General features: G+C 47.4%; 1 protein-coding gene across 1 annotated transcript in view; it reads left to right on the top strand.

Moving 5' to 3' along the window:
* Positions 1 to 16,122, top strand: part of NSF (N-ethylmaleimide sensitive factor, vesicle fusing ATPase) — a 657,569-nt gene that overhangs the window by 546,833 nt on the left and 94,614 nt on the right. Inside the window, exon 17 of the mRNA XM_078645103.1 lies at positions 959 to 1,038. Within this exon, the coding sequence (XP_078501229.1) occupies positions 959 to 1,038 (80 nt within the window). The remainder of the gene's footprint in view (positions 1 to 958; positions 1,039 to 16,122) is intronic.

Raw genomic sequence — 16,122 nt, 5'->3', positions numbered from 1 at the left:
CTGCCCAGCCACATTTCTTCTTGGAGTCTTAACAACCACCTATTGATTCTAGTACAAAAGACGGAATTGAAATAAATAATAAAGAATGTTGCACAAGGACAAGCAGTTTCTACAAATAAGGGCTCTGAAGTCACTGGATTGTGCAAACCTTTGCAGTGTCTCACATGAAGTCCTCCTTGGTGGCAGTTTCTGGTTTTATTCTGTCATAATCCCATATAGATGAGATCTCCTCACAGTTGAATCCTTTAACACCACCTGAGCCTCTCAATTGTTGTCCTCTTCCAATAAAACTTGGTCCGTGATCTCTCTCCTGCCTGTGTAATTGACTCCTGATATACTACGTATTCCTAAACTAGGAAAGCACATTCTACAAAACAAAAAATATGTTGTTTTGTTCAGTAGAAGTGTTTGTATCTCCCTATCCTATAAATTGGAATATACTGTATGTTGGTATATCATGTTGCCCTCCTTGGGTGCATTTTAAAATATAAACTGTTGGAGATTTTGTTTGTCATTTGTTTGTCATTTAAATAAATTATCATGCTTCTACTTTTATCTCGTCTATTCTAAGAATAAATGCCACCCATGTTTCACTGAGAATGTGCCCCACAAATACCCAAATGGGAAACAGTGTCTAAAAAAGTTTTTGTTATTTTTAAAGTATTTATTGGTAGATGTGTCTTGTATGTTATGTATGTAGGGAGTTAGAACAACATGTAAAAAATCATTTGGTGCTGTAAATTTGAACAAGAAATACATGGGGGAAAAGACATTTGTATTACAAATGAAAGACAAAACTCTTGAAGATAGTGGTTTTACTGTTTGGAGAGTCAGAAAAATAATATACGAGTTATAAGCAGAGGCATTAGATAATACATAAATGTAAGCACCTAGATACTCTTCAGTAGTATAGATCATGTTTGTGCCATCTCCTTATATTCACATTATCTTTCTTTAGATTATGTTCCTATCGGACCTCGCTTCTCCAATCTGGTTCTGCAGGCTCTTTTGGTGTTGTTGAAAAAAGCACCCCCACAGGTAAGAGAGTTTTGAAATTCTTTGAGATTGCCATGGTTTGTATTTTTGATGACTTGCCACCCATCACAGCTAATCAACATTTCTCCAGTATTAGGGGTGTCTTTCATAGATTCACATGCTTGAATAATTCCCTATCGTCGAAGTGGGAGTCCCACGGTACATATCATCGTAGTAAGAAAACATATATACATTATATATATATATAAAATATACATATATAAATATATATATATTTAAAAAATAATATTCATAATGATAATATTTCACAGTATGTATAATTTAAAATAAGTCTTGAAGTACCATAGAACAAAATGAGCCAAAGGTTTTAAAGTAGCATAGAACACAATTAGGCCCATAGAAAGCATTGACGGAGAGCTCACTTTAGTAACATATCTAAGTCATTATAATAGTCCACATTCCAGCCAATCAGGCTACAGCACCCTCTAGAACCTTCTCCTCAGAAGCTCAAGCCCTCAGATTTTCTACCGCACGTCGTGTGAAGGGAGTCTTCCTGAGCTCTGCTCGTTTTTTTTCTCACAACTTCCAAATTTTGTCAATTTTCTCAAGAATGTCTACAAAGAAGTCTTTATTCAGACCCTGCACTTCCTGTGGGAAGCTACGCCTGTTCCATGAGGACCCTCACAGTAAGTGTATTTACTGTTTATACCCGGACCACGAGGTGAAGGACTGCAAGTTTTGCTGGACATTTTCTTCAAAAATCCTAAGGGATAGAGAGGCCCGTCTCCTTCTGTGGCTTCAGAAGTTGAAGACTTCAGATAATCCAGCTTCTGATGTGGAGAGTGTGTCTTCTTACCACTCTAAGGTCTCCTTAAGCGGGGGTCAGACACTGAGTTGCCTTCTCCTTTCTTGAAGAAAAAGAAATTTTTGGAAAAGTCTGTCTCTCCACGGGATTTGCCGGCCTCTACGCCTGCGGGACCTGGTTCTCTGGCGTCGCAATCCCAGGCTGTGCCCTCGTCATCTAAAACGAGCGCCAGCTCGTCGACGTGACCGTCGACGACTACAAGATCCATCGACGCTTTACTCACTAAGACGACGACATGTTCTTTGTCGACGAGAACGACGACTACGACGACGACCTCGTCGACGACGATCCCAGAGGTGAGACCCACCTCCTCTATTATTAAGATCTCGTCGACTGCGAAGAAGGCTGTCTCGTCGACGACCCAGGCTAAACGACTCTCGTCGACGCGCATCCCGTCGTCTGCATCACCTTCGTCGACGGCGCCACACCGTCAACGACAGCACCTTCGTCGACGGCTCCACTCTCGTCGACGACATCATCATCATCGACGGTACTTTCATCGTCGAAGGTACCTTCATCGTCAACAACTGCCTCGTTTTCGACAAGATCTACGTCGACGGCTATCTCTTCATCGACGGCACCGTCGACTGTGAAACACTCATCATCGTCGACATCTGCATCTAAGGTGACGGTCCAGCCTCCGTCGACAACTTCTGCGTCCTCGTCGACTCTTGGTCTTGAAAAGTCAAAAACCTCTAAGAGTTTGTCAACTGAACCGTTGAAATATTCCTTGGCAACTGCAACTACATTTACAAGTTGACAGTTTCGGTTGTCAAACGTCCCGCTCCGCTGGATTTGAGTCCTCTCAAGGGTGATTCTCAGCCTCCGGCTAAGTTATTTGAGTCTGCAGAAGAGCACTCTTCCCATGGTTCCTATGTGGATGAAACTTTTCGTCCAGCGTCAAGTCCTTCTGAGTTACACATTAAGTGCCAGGAATATGAAGATGACCACAATGAGGTCGAGGAAACACTCTTCCCTGTACATGATGATCACTCGGATGTTGACCATGGGGTCCCTATGACACACATTCCACTGTCTCTAGTGTCGAACCTTCAACACATGTTGGATGACTATAATCGCATATTTCCACCTTCTGCACCAGCTTCTTCCGCTCCTCAACCTCCAGCACCAACGCCGAGACCTACTGCTGCTCCACCAAGGTCTCCAGTAGGCACACAACCAGACACGGACTATGATGATGATGTCCGCCAAGATACTGACCAGGACGTCGACGTCCTTGCTGATTGGGATAACTACAGGGCCCAGACACCATCTACTCCACCAACATCCCCCCTGGCTTCTCCACCAGTGGACATTGGGGGTTTCCACACTCTGATGGTGCGTGCCGCAAAACGTTTTCATTTGACTATGGAAGTCAAACAACAAGACTGCTTCCTCTATGATTTTAAAGATCAGCCTCAGAAGTAAATTCATACCATGCCAATTATTGACTTCATCTGGCCAAAGGGGCTCAAACTCATGGAACGACCGAATTCCTTACCGGACGTGCTTCCCCGACTTGATAAAAAATACAAGGCGCCTGCAGACTCACCGGCATGCCTTATATCACACCCCAAGGCTGATTCAGTCATTACGCAAGCGGCACAGAAGAGATCGCGCAATCCGGCGACACCTCTGACTTCCGCTCCAGACCAGGAAGGCCGCCGTTTGGATTCCATTGGGAAGAAATTCACCACTATGGCAGCCACGACGGTTAGGGCAGCTAACGCCTTAGCCATCCTTGGACGTTATGACTGTCAAATTTGGTTTCCCTACTTCCGGATTCCTCCAGAGCCGAAGCCCAGACGATTGTGCAGGAAGGGGAAAAGATCTCCTCGGATATTATCGACTGCGCAGTTGACATTTCATCGACAGGTTTCAGGCAACTCGCAGGTCTTAAGGAGGCAAGGCTGGCTCAAGTCTACAGCTTTTCGGCCTGAGGTCCAAGCGAGAGTGCTCGACTTGCCTTTTGATGGGTAAAACGTCTTCGGCAAGCACGCGGATGACTCACTGGAGTCCATCAAGAAGGACACGGACACGGCTCGTGCCCTGGGATCCCTTCAATACAAGAAACGGCCTTTTCGAGGGGCACGTGGCAGAGGTGCTTCCTCCAATTTTCGTGGCTCCTCCCAGTATCGTTTCTATGGAGATAACAAGCAGCGATACATCAGAACCAGAGTAGGCAATCCGATTCAAGACCTTATAGGAAAAAGAACACCTGCAGAGGAGGTGCTACTTCCAAAAAACAGTGACGTTCCCCACATCACGTGTTCTCCTACTCTGAAGATTGGAGGTCGAATCTCCCAGCACTTCTACGATTGGTCAAAAATTACTTTGGATCGCTGGGTCCTGGACATCATCTTAAAGGGCCACGTTCTCGAATTCCCCAAATTTCCTCCCACCCGTCCACCCTCTAGCCCTCCCCCAGCTCATCTGAAGGAACTGTTTGCTCAGGTCAAGCTCATGATACAGAAAGGGGCTGTCGAAGTGGTTCCTCGATTACAACAGGGAAAGGGCTTTTATTCCCGCTTTTTTCTAATCAAGAAAAAATCAGGAGAGTAGTGCCCAATCCTGGACCTTCGAGCTCTCAACAAGTTAATCAAATCCCAAACATTTCGGATGCTGACCTTACTGGAAATTTTACAGTTCCTCAACCCAGGAGAATTTCTCTCCACCATCGACCTCCAAGATGCATATTTTCATGTGCCAATACATCACAAACACAGGAATTATCTTCGCTTCACTGTGGGATCGAAACACTACCAATTCAGAGTATTACCTTTCGGACTTCGCTCTGCGCCGAGAGTCTTCACAAAGATCATGGCTCCGGTAGCGGCATTTCTTCGCCTTCAGAGCATTCAGTTCTACCCTTATTTGGACGACTGCTTGATAAAGGCTCAAACTTTCCAGGCAGCGGAACAACACACTCAAACTTGCCTGTCTGTTTTTCACACCTTGGGCCTTTCAATCAATCACGAGAAATCCCATCTTCGTCCATCCCAGCAAAGAATCTTTCTGGGGGCAATGATAGATTCTCGTCTGGCAAAGGTGTTTGTCTCGCAGGAGCGACAAACTTGCATGATAAAGTTAGTGGCTCTTCTACGATCAAGAAGGTCCGCTTCTGTCCGGATGTTGAAATCCTTTCTCGAATCCTTTCTCGGCATGGCATCCTCCTGCATACACCTGATTCAAAATTGCAGGCTTCACATGCGAGTTATCCAAGAGGAATTGGACAACCAGTGGAGACAAGTCTCTGGGTCGTTCAACGACAAGGTCAACTTGAACCCCCCGCATTCAGAGTGCATTGGAATGGTGGGCTCATCTCCCAAACATCGCCACCGGACGGCCTTTTCAGGCTGCGGATCCCATGCTTACCCTCACAACGGATGCCTCTCTGGAGGGTTGGGGAGCACACCTCGAAGGTTTGTCAGTCAAAGGCAAATGGACGGCAGCTCAATGCAAATGTCACATAAACCGCCTGGAGCTCTTGGCCATCTTCCTCGCCCTAAAATCATTCCGGACGCTGGTGGAAGGAAAATCGCTACTGGTACGTACAGACAACACCACCAGTATGCACTACCTCAACAGACAAGGGGGTACAAAATCTCTTCTGCTGTCAGACAATCACAATAGATCTGGGATTGGGCAATTTACCATCACGTCCAGCTGTCAGCGGTTCACGTGCCTGGTGTCTCCAACGCCCTTGCCGACTCCCTCAGCAGATCGGCAACGGACAATCACGAGTGGGAACTCCATCAACCGACCCTGGAGTACATATTTCGCTTGTGGGGCCAGCCGCGGTTGGATCTGTTTGCGACTCCGATCAACCGCAAATGCCTACGCTTCGCAAGTCTGCATCCCCACAAAGGATCGAGCGGGAATGCGTTTTCGATCAACTGGTCGAACAAATTCCTTTACGCTTTTCCTCCGATACCTCTGATCCCACACCTGCTGCACAAGATGAGACTTCAACCATGGCATGTCCTACTGATTGCGCCCAGGTGGCCACGTCGCCCATGGTTCACGGATCTCCTTCTGTTCTCCCAGTGCGATCCTGTTCTCCTTCACCCTCTTCCTCATCTGCTCACCATGAGCCGAGGGCAGATTTGCCATCCGGATCCGGCGTCTCTCCAGTTACATGTTCGGAACCTGAGCACAATGAGTTTGCACACTTGACTATCACTCCTGAATGCAGAGAGGTGCTTGCTCATGCACGTGCTCCTTCGACGATTAAGACCTATAAATTGAAATGGAAACGGTTTTATGTCTGGTGCCACAAGGAACAGCTCAATCCGATGCTCGCCACACCTCAGCAGATCCTGCCTTTTTTCCTCCTGCCTGGCAAAGTCGGGACTTTCGCATTCCACTCTTAGTCTACCTGGCTGCGATATCCCGTTTCCGCCATGATGGTACCACGTCAATGTACTCCTCCCGGATCATTTGTCAGTTCTTTAAAGGCCTGTTCCGGATGTTTCCGCCTATCCGGCGTCCACCACCTGTTTGGCGCCTAAATCTGGTCTTATCTCAGCTCCTTAGACCTCCTTTTGAACTCATTCATTCAGCGGAATTGAAATTCCTCACCTGGAAGGTTGCTCTCCTGCTCGCCCCTTACATCCTCAAGGCGAGTGAGCGACATTCAAGCTTTCACCGTCCAGCCTCCTTTTCTCTAATTCTCCAAAGATGCTGTTACTCTTCGTACAAATCCTAAATGTATTCCTAAGGTCCCTTCGGACTTCCACCTCAATGAACCCGTCATTCTCAGAACTTTTTTCCCAGACCCTCAGTCTCCCGCTGAGCGCTCTCTCCATTCATTGGACTTAAAACGCTGCCTTAAATTCTATGTTCAGCGTACTGCTTCCTTTCGCAAATCAGACCAGCTGTTTGTGGCCTATGGCCGAATGCGCAAGGGACATCCAGTCACTAAACAATCCATTGCTAGGTGGATTTCTTCTGCCATCTCTTTCTGCCATCAACGGGCTGGCAAGCCTCTTTCTGCTCCGGTGCGAATACACTCAACGAGGGCTGTTGCATCCGCCACTGCCCTCTTTGCTGGAGTGCCGATACAACAGATCTGCAGGGCAGCAACATGGTCCAGCAGACACACGTTCACAAGGCACTAATGTCTGGAGGCAGTCAACGCTGCGGACACTGCTGTGGGTCAGGCGGTGCTTCGAAACCTCTTCAAATAAGGTGAGCCTCTGTTGCTTCCCGCCTCCTATCATAAAAGGTTGTATTCACGTTATGCAATGTTGCCGGTATGTTTTATGCACTGCAACTTTCCTCTTTGCCTTTTATGATACTTATTATGGCGTACTGCTTTCTACTCTTATTCAAACATGTGAATCTATGAAAGACACCCCTAATACTGGAGAAGAACAGAAGTTACTTATCTGTAAACTGTGGTTCTCCAGTATTGGTGTCTTTCATAGATTCACATGAGACCCAACCTTCCTCCCCTCAGAGGCTCTCTTCTCCTCATGCACTTGGTCACTTTGGTGCTACGAAAATCTATGGGCTTGAGCTTCTGAGGAGAAGGTTCTAGAGGGTGCTGTAGCCTGATTGGCTGGAATGTGGACTATTATAATGACTTAGATATGTTACTAAAGTGAGCTCTCCTGCAATGCTTTCTATGGGCCTAATTGTATTCTATGCTACTTTAAAACTTTTGGCTCATTTTGTTCTATGGTACTTCAAGACTTATTTTAAATTATTCATACTGTGAAATATCATTATGAATATTATTTTTTAAATATATTTATATTTATATATGTATATATGTATATTTTATATATATATTATGTATATATGTTTTCTTACTACTATGATATGTACCGTGGGACTCCCACTTCGACGACGGGGAATTATTCAAGCATGTGAATCTATGAAAGACACCAATACTGGAGAACCACAGTTTACAGGTAAGTAACTTCTGTTCTTGCGTTTTGTTCTGTCTGAAAAATTCTTTGTGTTGAACCCGTGCTTTGGAGATTCACTCTGAAAGTTTCTAGTGTTGCTGTAACTGTATTACTTTCTTCCATCCTGAATCTCAATTTTTGAAGTTCTCATTTGGGAAATGTTTGAAGTAGAGCTATGACTTGGATTTTGGAGAGAGCATGAAGAATCTCACTAGATTCTTTAAGAAAGCCCTCACTCACCAACCTAGTTGGTGACCTGCTTCATCGCCATATTTTTGATTGTACTATTTCACTATTTTTCACTTGCACGTCCTCTGGTTAGGGTGGGCCTTAGCGCGCCCATACCACCAAGGTTTAGTCCTTCTGGTCCTGATGAATGCCCAGTAATTTATACCACTTGGGCAGAAACATGTCAACCCCACCCCATGAGAACCAGCTGAACAATTAATTCAGCTTTTGTTTCCTACACTTTGTTTTTGTAGTTTTCTGATTGGCCATTTAATAAAACTATTTTTGGACACAATCCAGACATTTTTAAAACATTCAATCACACCATCACCTATAACAACAAAAACCCAGCTCCGCAGTAACTCTGGCGTTGCAGCACACCGGGGAGGCACTCGGCCTCTCCCGGTGGTGCCCGATGATGAAGCATGTCACCAACCAGGTTGGTGAGTGAGGGCTTTCTTAAAGAATCTAGTGAGATTCTTCATGCTCGCTCCTTTTTGAAACTACACTCTTTCGTTGTTTATACAATTTAGACTGGGGGACCAAGAGTGTTCTATTTATACTGTCCCTCACTCTCCTGTTGATACCAGTTGTCATTTAGAGAGTCAGCCTTTGACTTTTGAAGGTAAGCGTTACTCAGTGGGACACTTTAATAGTCCTGTTTAGGTCTCGCCTAGGCAGCGCGTGCGCTGTCTCTCTGAGACCTCAAGTAATCTGTATGTTGGGTGAAACTTCGCCTATTGCCGTGTAAGTTCTCTTGCCGCTTGCCATTAGTTTATCATTGGCATTGCTCTTTTTAGCTGGCTTTGTATTGGCTGTTGATCCGATACTCACTTCAGTTTATTCCTGAAGCAGCACCGACCATCTACTATTTTCATCTGCTTTTGTAGTTTGTGTTTGAGGGGAACTTTCTTTTACGATTTTTGCAGCCCAGCATGCTGAGTTGCAGCATGACACACTCACTTCCCTACATATTCAGCATGTCACTCGTCATGAGCGCCGCGCTGTTAATTGTTTCATTGTTTTCTCCACCCCTCCACACTTTTTTTTATTTTAATAGTTTCCTTCTCTTCCCATCGCTGCCCTCTACCTCCGTGGAATTTTTGTTTCCTACGCCGGGCTGAGAGCTCCTTGTCATAGCAACTTGCCATACAGGGATACATTGTTTCTGCTGTCTCTGTCAGCCCCGCCCACCCAGCCCCACTGAGACCCACTTGGGGCTGCTGGATCTTCCATTGCGGGCGGCGCGCCTTATCGTGTGTGTGTTGGGCTACGACCATGTACACCCGTGCCAGCAGGGACCCCGGGAACACATTTGGGGGTGCTTTCCACGAGCACCAGTAACATTACTCAATTACATATTCATAGTTTTTGTAATACGAGGAGATTAATCGGCAGCTCATGACATTACTGTCTTTAACAGAGTGCGGATTAATCTCTCCGTGTCTACAAAAAATATGAATAGGTAATTGTGAATGTTACTGGTGCTCGTGGAAAGCGCTGGTTGTTACCATTTCAAACAAGCAGCATTAGTAACTCCTCCCGCCATGTTTCCGCATTTTTTTGTCGTTTTGTTTTACTTTGAAGCTGAGGCTGCGCTTGTTTCAGGAACACTGTGCTTTGTTTCTGCAATCTCTTGCCCATTCCTTTGCTCTGATCAAGCGCGCACTTACATTGTGCTCATCTCTTTTTTGCAAAGGTAGGTTCTACTTTGTATACTTGTATGTAACTCTGCCTCTGTCTGGTAGTCCACGAATCGAACAAACGACCAACCTTTAATGTTACATCGTCACAGGTGTATTTCCATTTAAATTACTTTGTACGGTATAGGTAGTGGATTAATGGACCTTTGGTCTCATTGTGTTCAAGTGGGTCTTATTAACTTCTTAAAATACAGATGTAAAATGTGCAATAGTCATGATTTCACACAAAAAAGTGTACGTAATTAGAAATTACTTCATGTTCTCTTTTTCATACTTTGTCCACCATTTTTGTAAGAGGTGCTTTATCTGTAAACAGATGTGTGTTCGAGGCATGTGGGCTGCTGAATTCATATCTATAGCATAGATCGCCGCCTAGTGTTGGGTCCGGATGATTGCACATTGTTGTCCTGGAAGAGTCTTCAAAGTATCACGAGATAGGTGGCTCCTCCCCTGGACTACAGTGCGCATGGGCATCGACTCCATCCCCAGATTTTTTTTTTTCCGCCATTGGGTTCGGATGCGATTTCGACAACTCCTGTTCGGAATCGTTATAGAACTTTTTCAAGGCCAAAAGGCCTTCTTCGAACCATCGGTATTGTTTGCGTTCGGTGCCCGCCTATATTCCAACTCGTCGAGTCGGATATCCGGGGAGTCGTGTGACTCTTTGGTGGTCGAGGCCCAGTCAACGCAGCAAGACTTCGACGGCATGGAACGGAGTCCGTTCAAGAACTGTCCCGTGTGTGTTTCCAAGTACCCACACATTGAGGTCCATCCTGTGTGCAACAAGTGCCTGTCGCCGGACCACAACGAGGACAACTGTATGGCCTGTTCCAGGTTTCGATCGAAGAAAACGATCAGGATGCGGCGCGTGGCGCGCCTCGAGGCCCAGCGATCGGCTCCAGCACCGGTGGACATCTTCGACGACGCGGAAGCGGACGAACAAGAGCTTCAACTGCAGATTTCACCTCCATCGGGGGTGGTCGAGTCAGACTACGAAGCGGACGTTGAAGGCCAAGACCTAGAGGAAGTCGTCGATGAGGTAGGGGACGACGACAAAGCATATGGGGCCATGGAAGATAGCTCAGAGGAAGAGCTATGCCCCGTTCGTACTCTTACAAAGGCTCAGGTCGAGGGATCGCCACACGGCCTTACCCAAGACCTTACACCAAGATCCACGGTCCCGCCTTCCGGCCCGGCTACGGACACCTCAGCGGAGCCGCCATTATCTAAATCGAAACCGAAACTGAAACCCTCGGTGTCGACGAAAACAAAGATGGCCGAGACGCCATCGAAACCGAAGACGTCTGCTCCACCATCGACGCCATCGTCTTCGGAGGCCTCAAAGCCGCGGAAAGCTGTCGACCAGGCAAAGGTGCCAAAGGTGGTCAAGGAGCTAAGCTCGAAAAAGGCCGTCGAGCCGGTGTCACGCAAGGCAGTCGAGCCAAAATCCAAAAAGGCTGTCGAGCCTGCCTCGGGCAAGTCTGCCGAGCCACAAAGCAGCAAGCCTGTCGAGACCAAGTCGGCCAAGGGCGCCGAGCCACGGTCTGGGGTCCCGACGCAAAAAGTCAAGGCTGCCGATCCCAAGGCGTCGACGTCTGCGGCCGTGGACAAAGATCGAAGCGCACCGGTCAAGGATGCTCCTGCGCCTCAGACAGACAAACAGAAGTCATCGGTCGGATCGACGAAACCATCCGCTTCCTTTACGAAGCAGGTCGCGGACTCCCTCAAGCAACTTAAGGACAAGGCTTCAGCGTCGGAACTGAAAACGCCTTCCGCACCAAAGCCGACTGCCCCACCGAAAAGGACTTCCATGCCGATCCTCTACACGTTACCGCCTAAGGTGGCGCCTAAGGCCTTCGCACCATGGTCGGTGCCCAAGGACTCTGAAGTGTCGAAGCCAACTCACACGGGTGGGAGTTTGAGTCATCGACAACCTTTATTAGAAGAGCGGTCGGAGCATTTCATCGATGCCGACACCGGGAGGCTCGCGCTTTATAAGAGGAAGATAACATCACAGCCTTTGGAGTCATTTACAATTCCTCAGAAACGCAAGAAGCCTGCACCAGACACACCTGTACTGGTTGAACAGATTCTTCCACAGGCTGGGAGGAGTGCAACACCTTCACCCACTTACTCTGATGGAGGGGAAGGGGAGCAGGATGAGGAGTACAATTTTCCTGCAAACACAGAGCCTGATGAGCAGCAGGACTCGTGGATGGACACAGGTGATCAAGGGGACCAGCAGACGGTCCATGACTGATTTATAACGTAAAAACGTCTCCCACTGAAGATTCTGCGGCATTTAATGCCTTAATTGAAAGGGCAGCTAGGAACCATGATGTGAAATGCATGCTGACCCTGTGGAGGTTGACTTCCTTTTTGACACTTTCTCCACTGCTGAAAAGACTGTCAAGACTCTTCCGATGCTCAAAGGGGTCCTTAAGCATGCGGCAGACATTTTCAAGGAACCCATGAGGTCAAGGGTTGTCAACCCTAGAATAGAGAAAAAATACAGACCGGCACCTGGCGATCCAACCTACATAAAAGGCCAGTTGCCTTTGGACTCTTTGGTGGTCTCTAATGCCCGCAAGAGGGCGAACTCCCAAACCACGGGTGAAGCTCCTCCCCCAGACAAGGAGTCAAGAGTGCTGGAGGCATCGGGGAAGAGAGTAGCAGCTCAGGCGGCCAACATCCGGCGCATCTCAAACACGCAGGCACTGTTGGCCAGATACGATAGGGCACACTATGACACCCTAGAGCAGCTAATGCAACACCTTCCAGACCAGTTTAAAGAGGGAGCTGAAATGCTTATCCAGGAGGGAAAGCTCATCTCCAACGCTGCTATAAAGTGCGCGCTAGACGTTGCGGACACGGCAGCGAGAGCAATCAATACTAGTGTGATGCTGAGGCGTCAGGCATGGCTCCGCATCTCAGGGTTCAAGCCAGAGATACAGACTACTATCCTCAACCAGCCGGTTAACCCAGACAGGTTATTTGGTCCAGAGGTGGACACCACCCTGGAAAAGATCAAAAAAGATACTGAGACTGCCAAGTCCATGGGTGCTCTCCAGTCACAGCAATTTAGAGGGAACACTTTTCGTCGCTCAGGCAATCGAGGTGTTAACAGAGGACACATGTCGCAGCAGACGCCCTTCAATAAAAGTGGTGCGCAATCCTCGTACACCAAGCAGGGCAGAGGTGGATATAGAGGAAACAGTGCCAAGGGTAGAGGCAGAGGCAACAACAGTTCCCGTTCCTCTGCCACGAACAAACAGTGACTCCCTGTCACTGCCCCCCGACCATCCAACACCTGTCGGGGGGAGACTCCAACAGTTCCTGCCAGTCTGGAAGTCCATCACCACAGACAGGTGGGTCAGGAAACTTATCCAGTTCGGCTATTGTTTGGAGCTGACATCCACTCCACCAAACATACCCCCAAGACAACGTCCTATGTCAGCAGAGCACTTGCACTTATTGCAGCAAGAGGTTCTTGTGATGCTGCAAAAAGGCGCAATAGAGCTTGTGCCGGTGGAGGAAGAAGGCACAGGGGTTTATTCCCTGTACTTCTTAATCCCAAAAAAGGACGGCTCACTCAGACCGATTCTAGACCTACGCCCCCTGAACCAATACATTCTTTCAGAACACTTCCACATGTTAACACTGCAGCAGGTTCTTCCATTGTTAAACCAGGGAGACTTCCTCGCAACCTTGGACCTCAAGGATGCTTACTTTCACATACCACTCCATCCATCCCACAGGAAATACCTCAGGATCACCATCCAAAACCGGCATTACCAGTTCAAGGTCCTCCCTTTCGGAGTAACCACTGCCCCCAGAGTGTTCACAAAATGTCTGGCGACAGTAGCGGCGCACCTCATGAGACAGAGCATACATGTCTACCCTTATCTAGACGACTGGCTGGTTCAAGCCAAGTCAGCCCAGCAGTGCGCCGCAGACATGTCCCACACCATTCACCTCCTTCACAGTCTGGGGTTTTCACTAAACTATCCAAAGTCGCACCTTCAGACAGCCCATGTGCGGCAGTATTTGGGCGCGACGATAAATACTCTGGCAGCCACAGCTCAGCCAAACCCAGCGAGGATCGACAACATCCAGTCGCTAATCCAGAGGTTCAGACCGCAACACTCACTCCCAGCGAGAGTGTTCATGCAGTTGATAGGCATGATGGCCTCCTGCATCTTCATAGTCCCGCACGCACGGTTGCATATGCGTCCGCTCCAAGAATGCTTGGCGCATCAGTGGACTCAGGCTCAAGGACAGTTGAAAGACCTAGTGTTGGTGACCGGTCGGGCATACAACTCTCTGCATTGGTGGAATCCACACAACCTTTGCAAGGGCCGACCGTTCCAAGAGCCTGTTCCACAGATCATCCTAACAACGGACGCTTCTCTCCAGGGTTGGGGAGCTCATGTGCTCCACTACACGGTGCAGGGACTATGGACGACGCAGCAAAAGAAGATGCACATCAACTACCTAGAACTAATGGCAATCTTCATGGCAATCAAGTCCTTCAAGGTACATCTGTGCAACAAAGTCGTGTTGATCCGGACGGACAACATGACAGCCATGTACTACATCCAGAAGCAGGGAGGTACGCACTCTCCACAGTTGTCTCATCTGGCTCAGAGTATGTGGAAGTGGGCCATTCAGAGGAACATCTTCCTCATGGCGGAACACCTCCCGGGCAAGGACAATCAGATGGCGGATCTGCTCAGCCGGTTCAGCCAACAGATGCACGAGTGGGAGTTACATCCATCAGTACTCCGCCCGTACTTCCAGCAGTGGGGTCATCCAGAGATAGACCTGTTTGCCACAAGGGAAAACGCAAAATGCCAAAGCTTTGCCGCCAGGTTCCCTCATCCACAGTCGCAGGGCAATGCGATATGGATGAACTGGTCAGGCAGATTTGCGTACGCTTTTCCCCCAGCACCTCTCATTCCGCTGGTGGCAAAAAAGCTAAAGCAACACTCGATGACGCTCATCCTGGTTGCTCCAACGTGGGCACGCCAACCATGGTACACCACGTTTCTGGAACTCTCCGTGGTACCGCATCAAAGGCTGCACCTCACACCAAGGCTCTTGACGCAGAACCATGGCGACATTCAGCATCCAGATCCGCAACAGCTCAATCTGGCGATCTGGCTCCTGAGGTCTTAGAGTTTGGCTACCTTAATTTGCCTCCTGAGTGCATGGGCATCATCCGGGAGGCGAGAAAGCCCACTGCCAGAGCTTGCTATGCGGCAAAATGGAAGCGGTTTGTCATTTACTGTACAGAACACAATATCAACCCGCTAGATGCATCCATTCCTAATATCATCTGCTATTTGTTACATCTTTACAAATGCAAAATAGCATATGCTTCCATTCGGATACACTTATCCGCCATAGCGGCTTATCTCCAAAACAGGCAGCATCTCTCTGTTTTCAGGGTGCCTGCGGGTCATCCCTCCCTGGACCCTGCCGGCTCCTGTGTGGAACCTCAATGTGGTCCTCACCAGATTGATGGGTCCCCCGTTTGAGCCTCTACATTCATGTGAGATTCAGTTCTTGACATGGAAAGTGGCCTTTCTCATTGCCATCACGTCTCTGAGACGTGTTAGTGAGCTACAAGCGCTCACAATACAAGAGCCATTTATACAACTTCATTCAAACAGGGTGGTGCTGCGCACTAACCCCAAGTTTCTTCCTAAGGTGGTGTCGCAGTTTCATGTCAATCAAACCATCGAACTGCCCGCGTTCTTTCCAAACCCTGAAACTGTGGCAGAAAGAATGCTCTTCAAAAAAAATTCCTTTCTGTGTAATTATTCTTTCAATTGGTGACCATGAGGCCTACACATATAAATCCATGACTTTTGATTTACAGCTGACACTTGAAAAATGTTATTGCTCCACACTAGGATAAGTTGTTTGTTCTCTCAAAATTTATTTTCATAAAAATTCTCTTATATTTGATAAAAACATATTCAAAAATGCATTCAATATATACTTGGGTGCTCTGGTACAGTATTACACAAACTATCTAACAATTCCGTATTACGGTATCTAACTCAGAGTCACTCATTAATAGTGTAAAATCATATAGTTTCAAAATCACAAATTAAATAGAAGAATAGATACATATCATATACATTTAAAAAGTCCCATTGTCGACGCGTTTCGGTGCGTTGGTTACAATTATGGCACCTTCCTCAGGACGGACAGAATTAAATACCAATTTAGTTCTTCTTTCTAGAAAAAAGAATGCATTCAATTAATACAGAGTCCCTATTGAGAGTTATTGCTAGTAGTGGGCATTTTTCTGTCATTATTACGAGATTTTTACACGAACTATCCTTACTTGTATTGGTAGGATTGGCGTCCTTCTATAAATTATCCGGACGACTGAATCATCACT

This window comes from Lissotriton helveticus, chromosome 5_1, assembly GCF_964261635.1.
Source record: "Lissotriton helveticus chromosome 5_1, aLisHel1.1, whole genome shotgun sequence".
Classification (NCBI taxonomy): Eukaryota; Metazoa; Chordata; class Amphibia; order Caudata; family Salamandridae; genus Lissotriton; species Lissotriton helveticus.
This window is presented reverse-complemented; position numbering and strand designations above follow the sequence as displayed.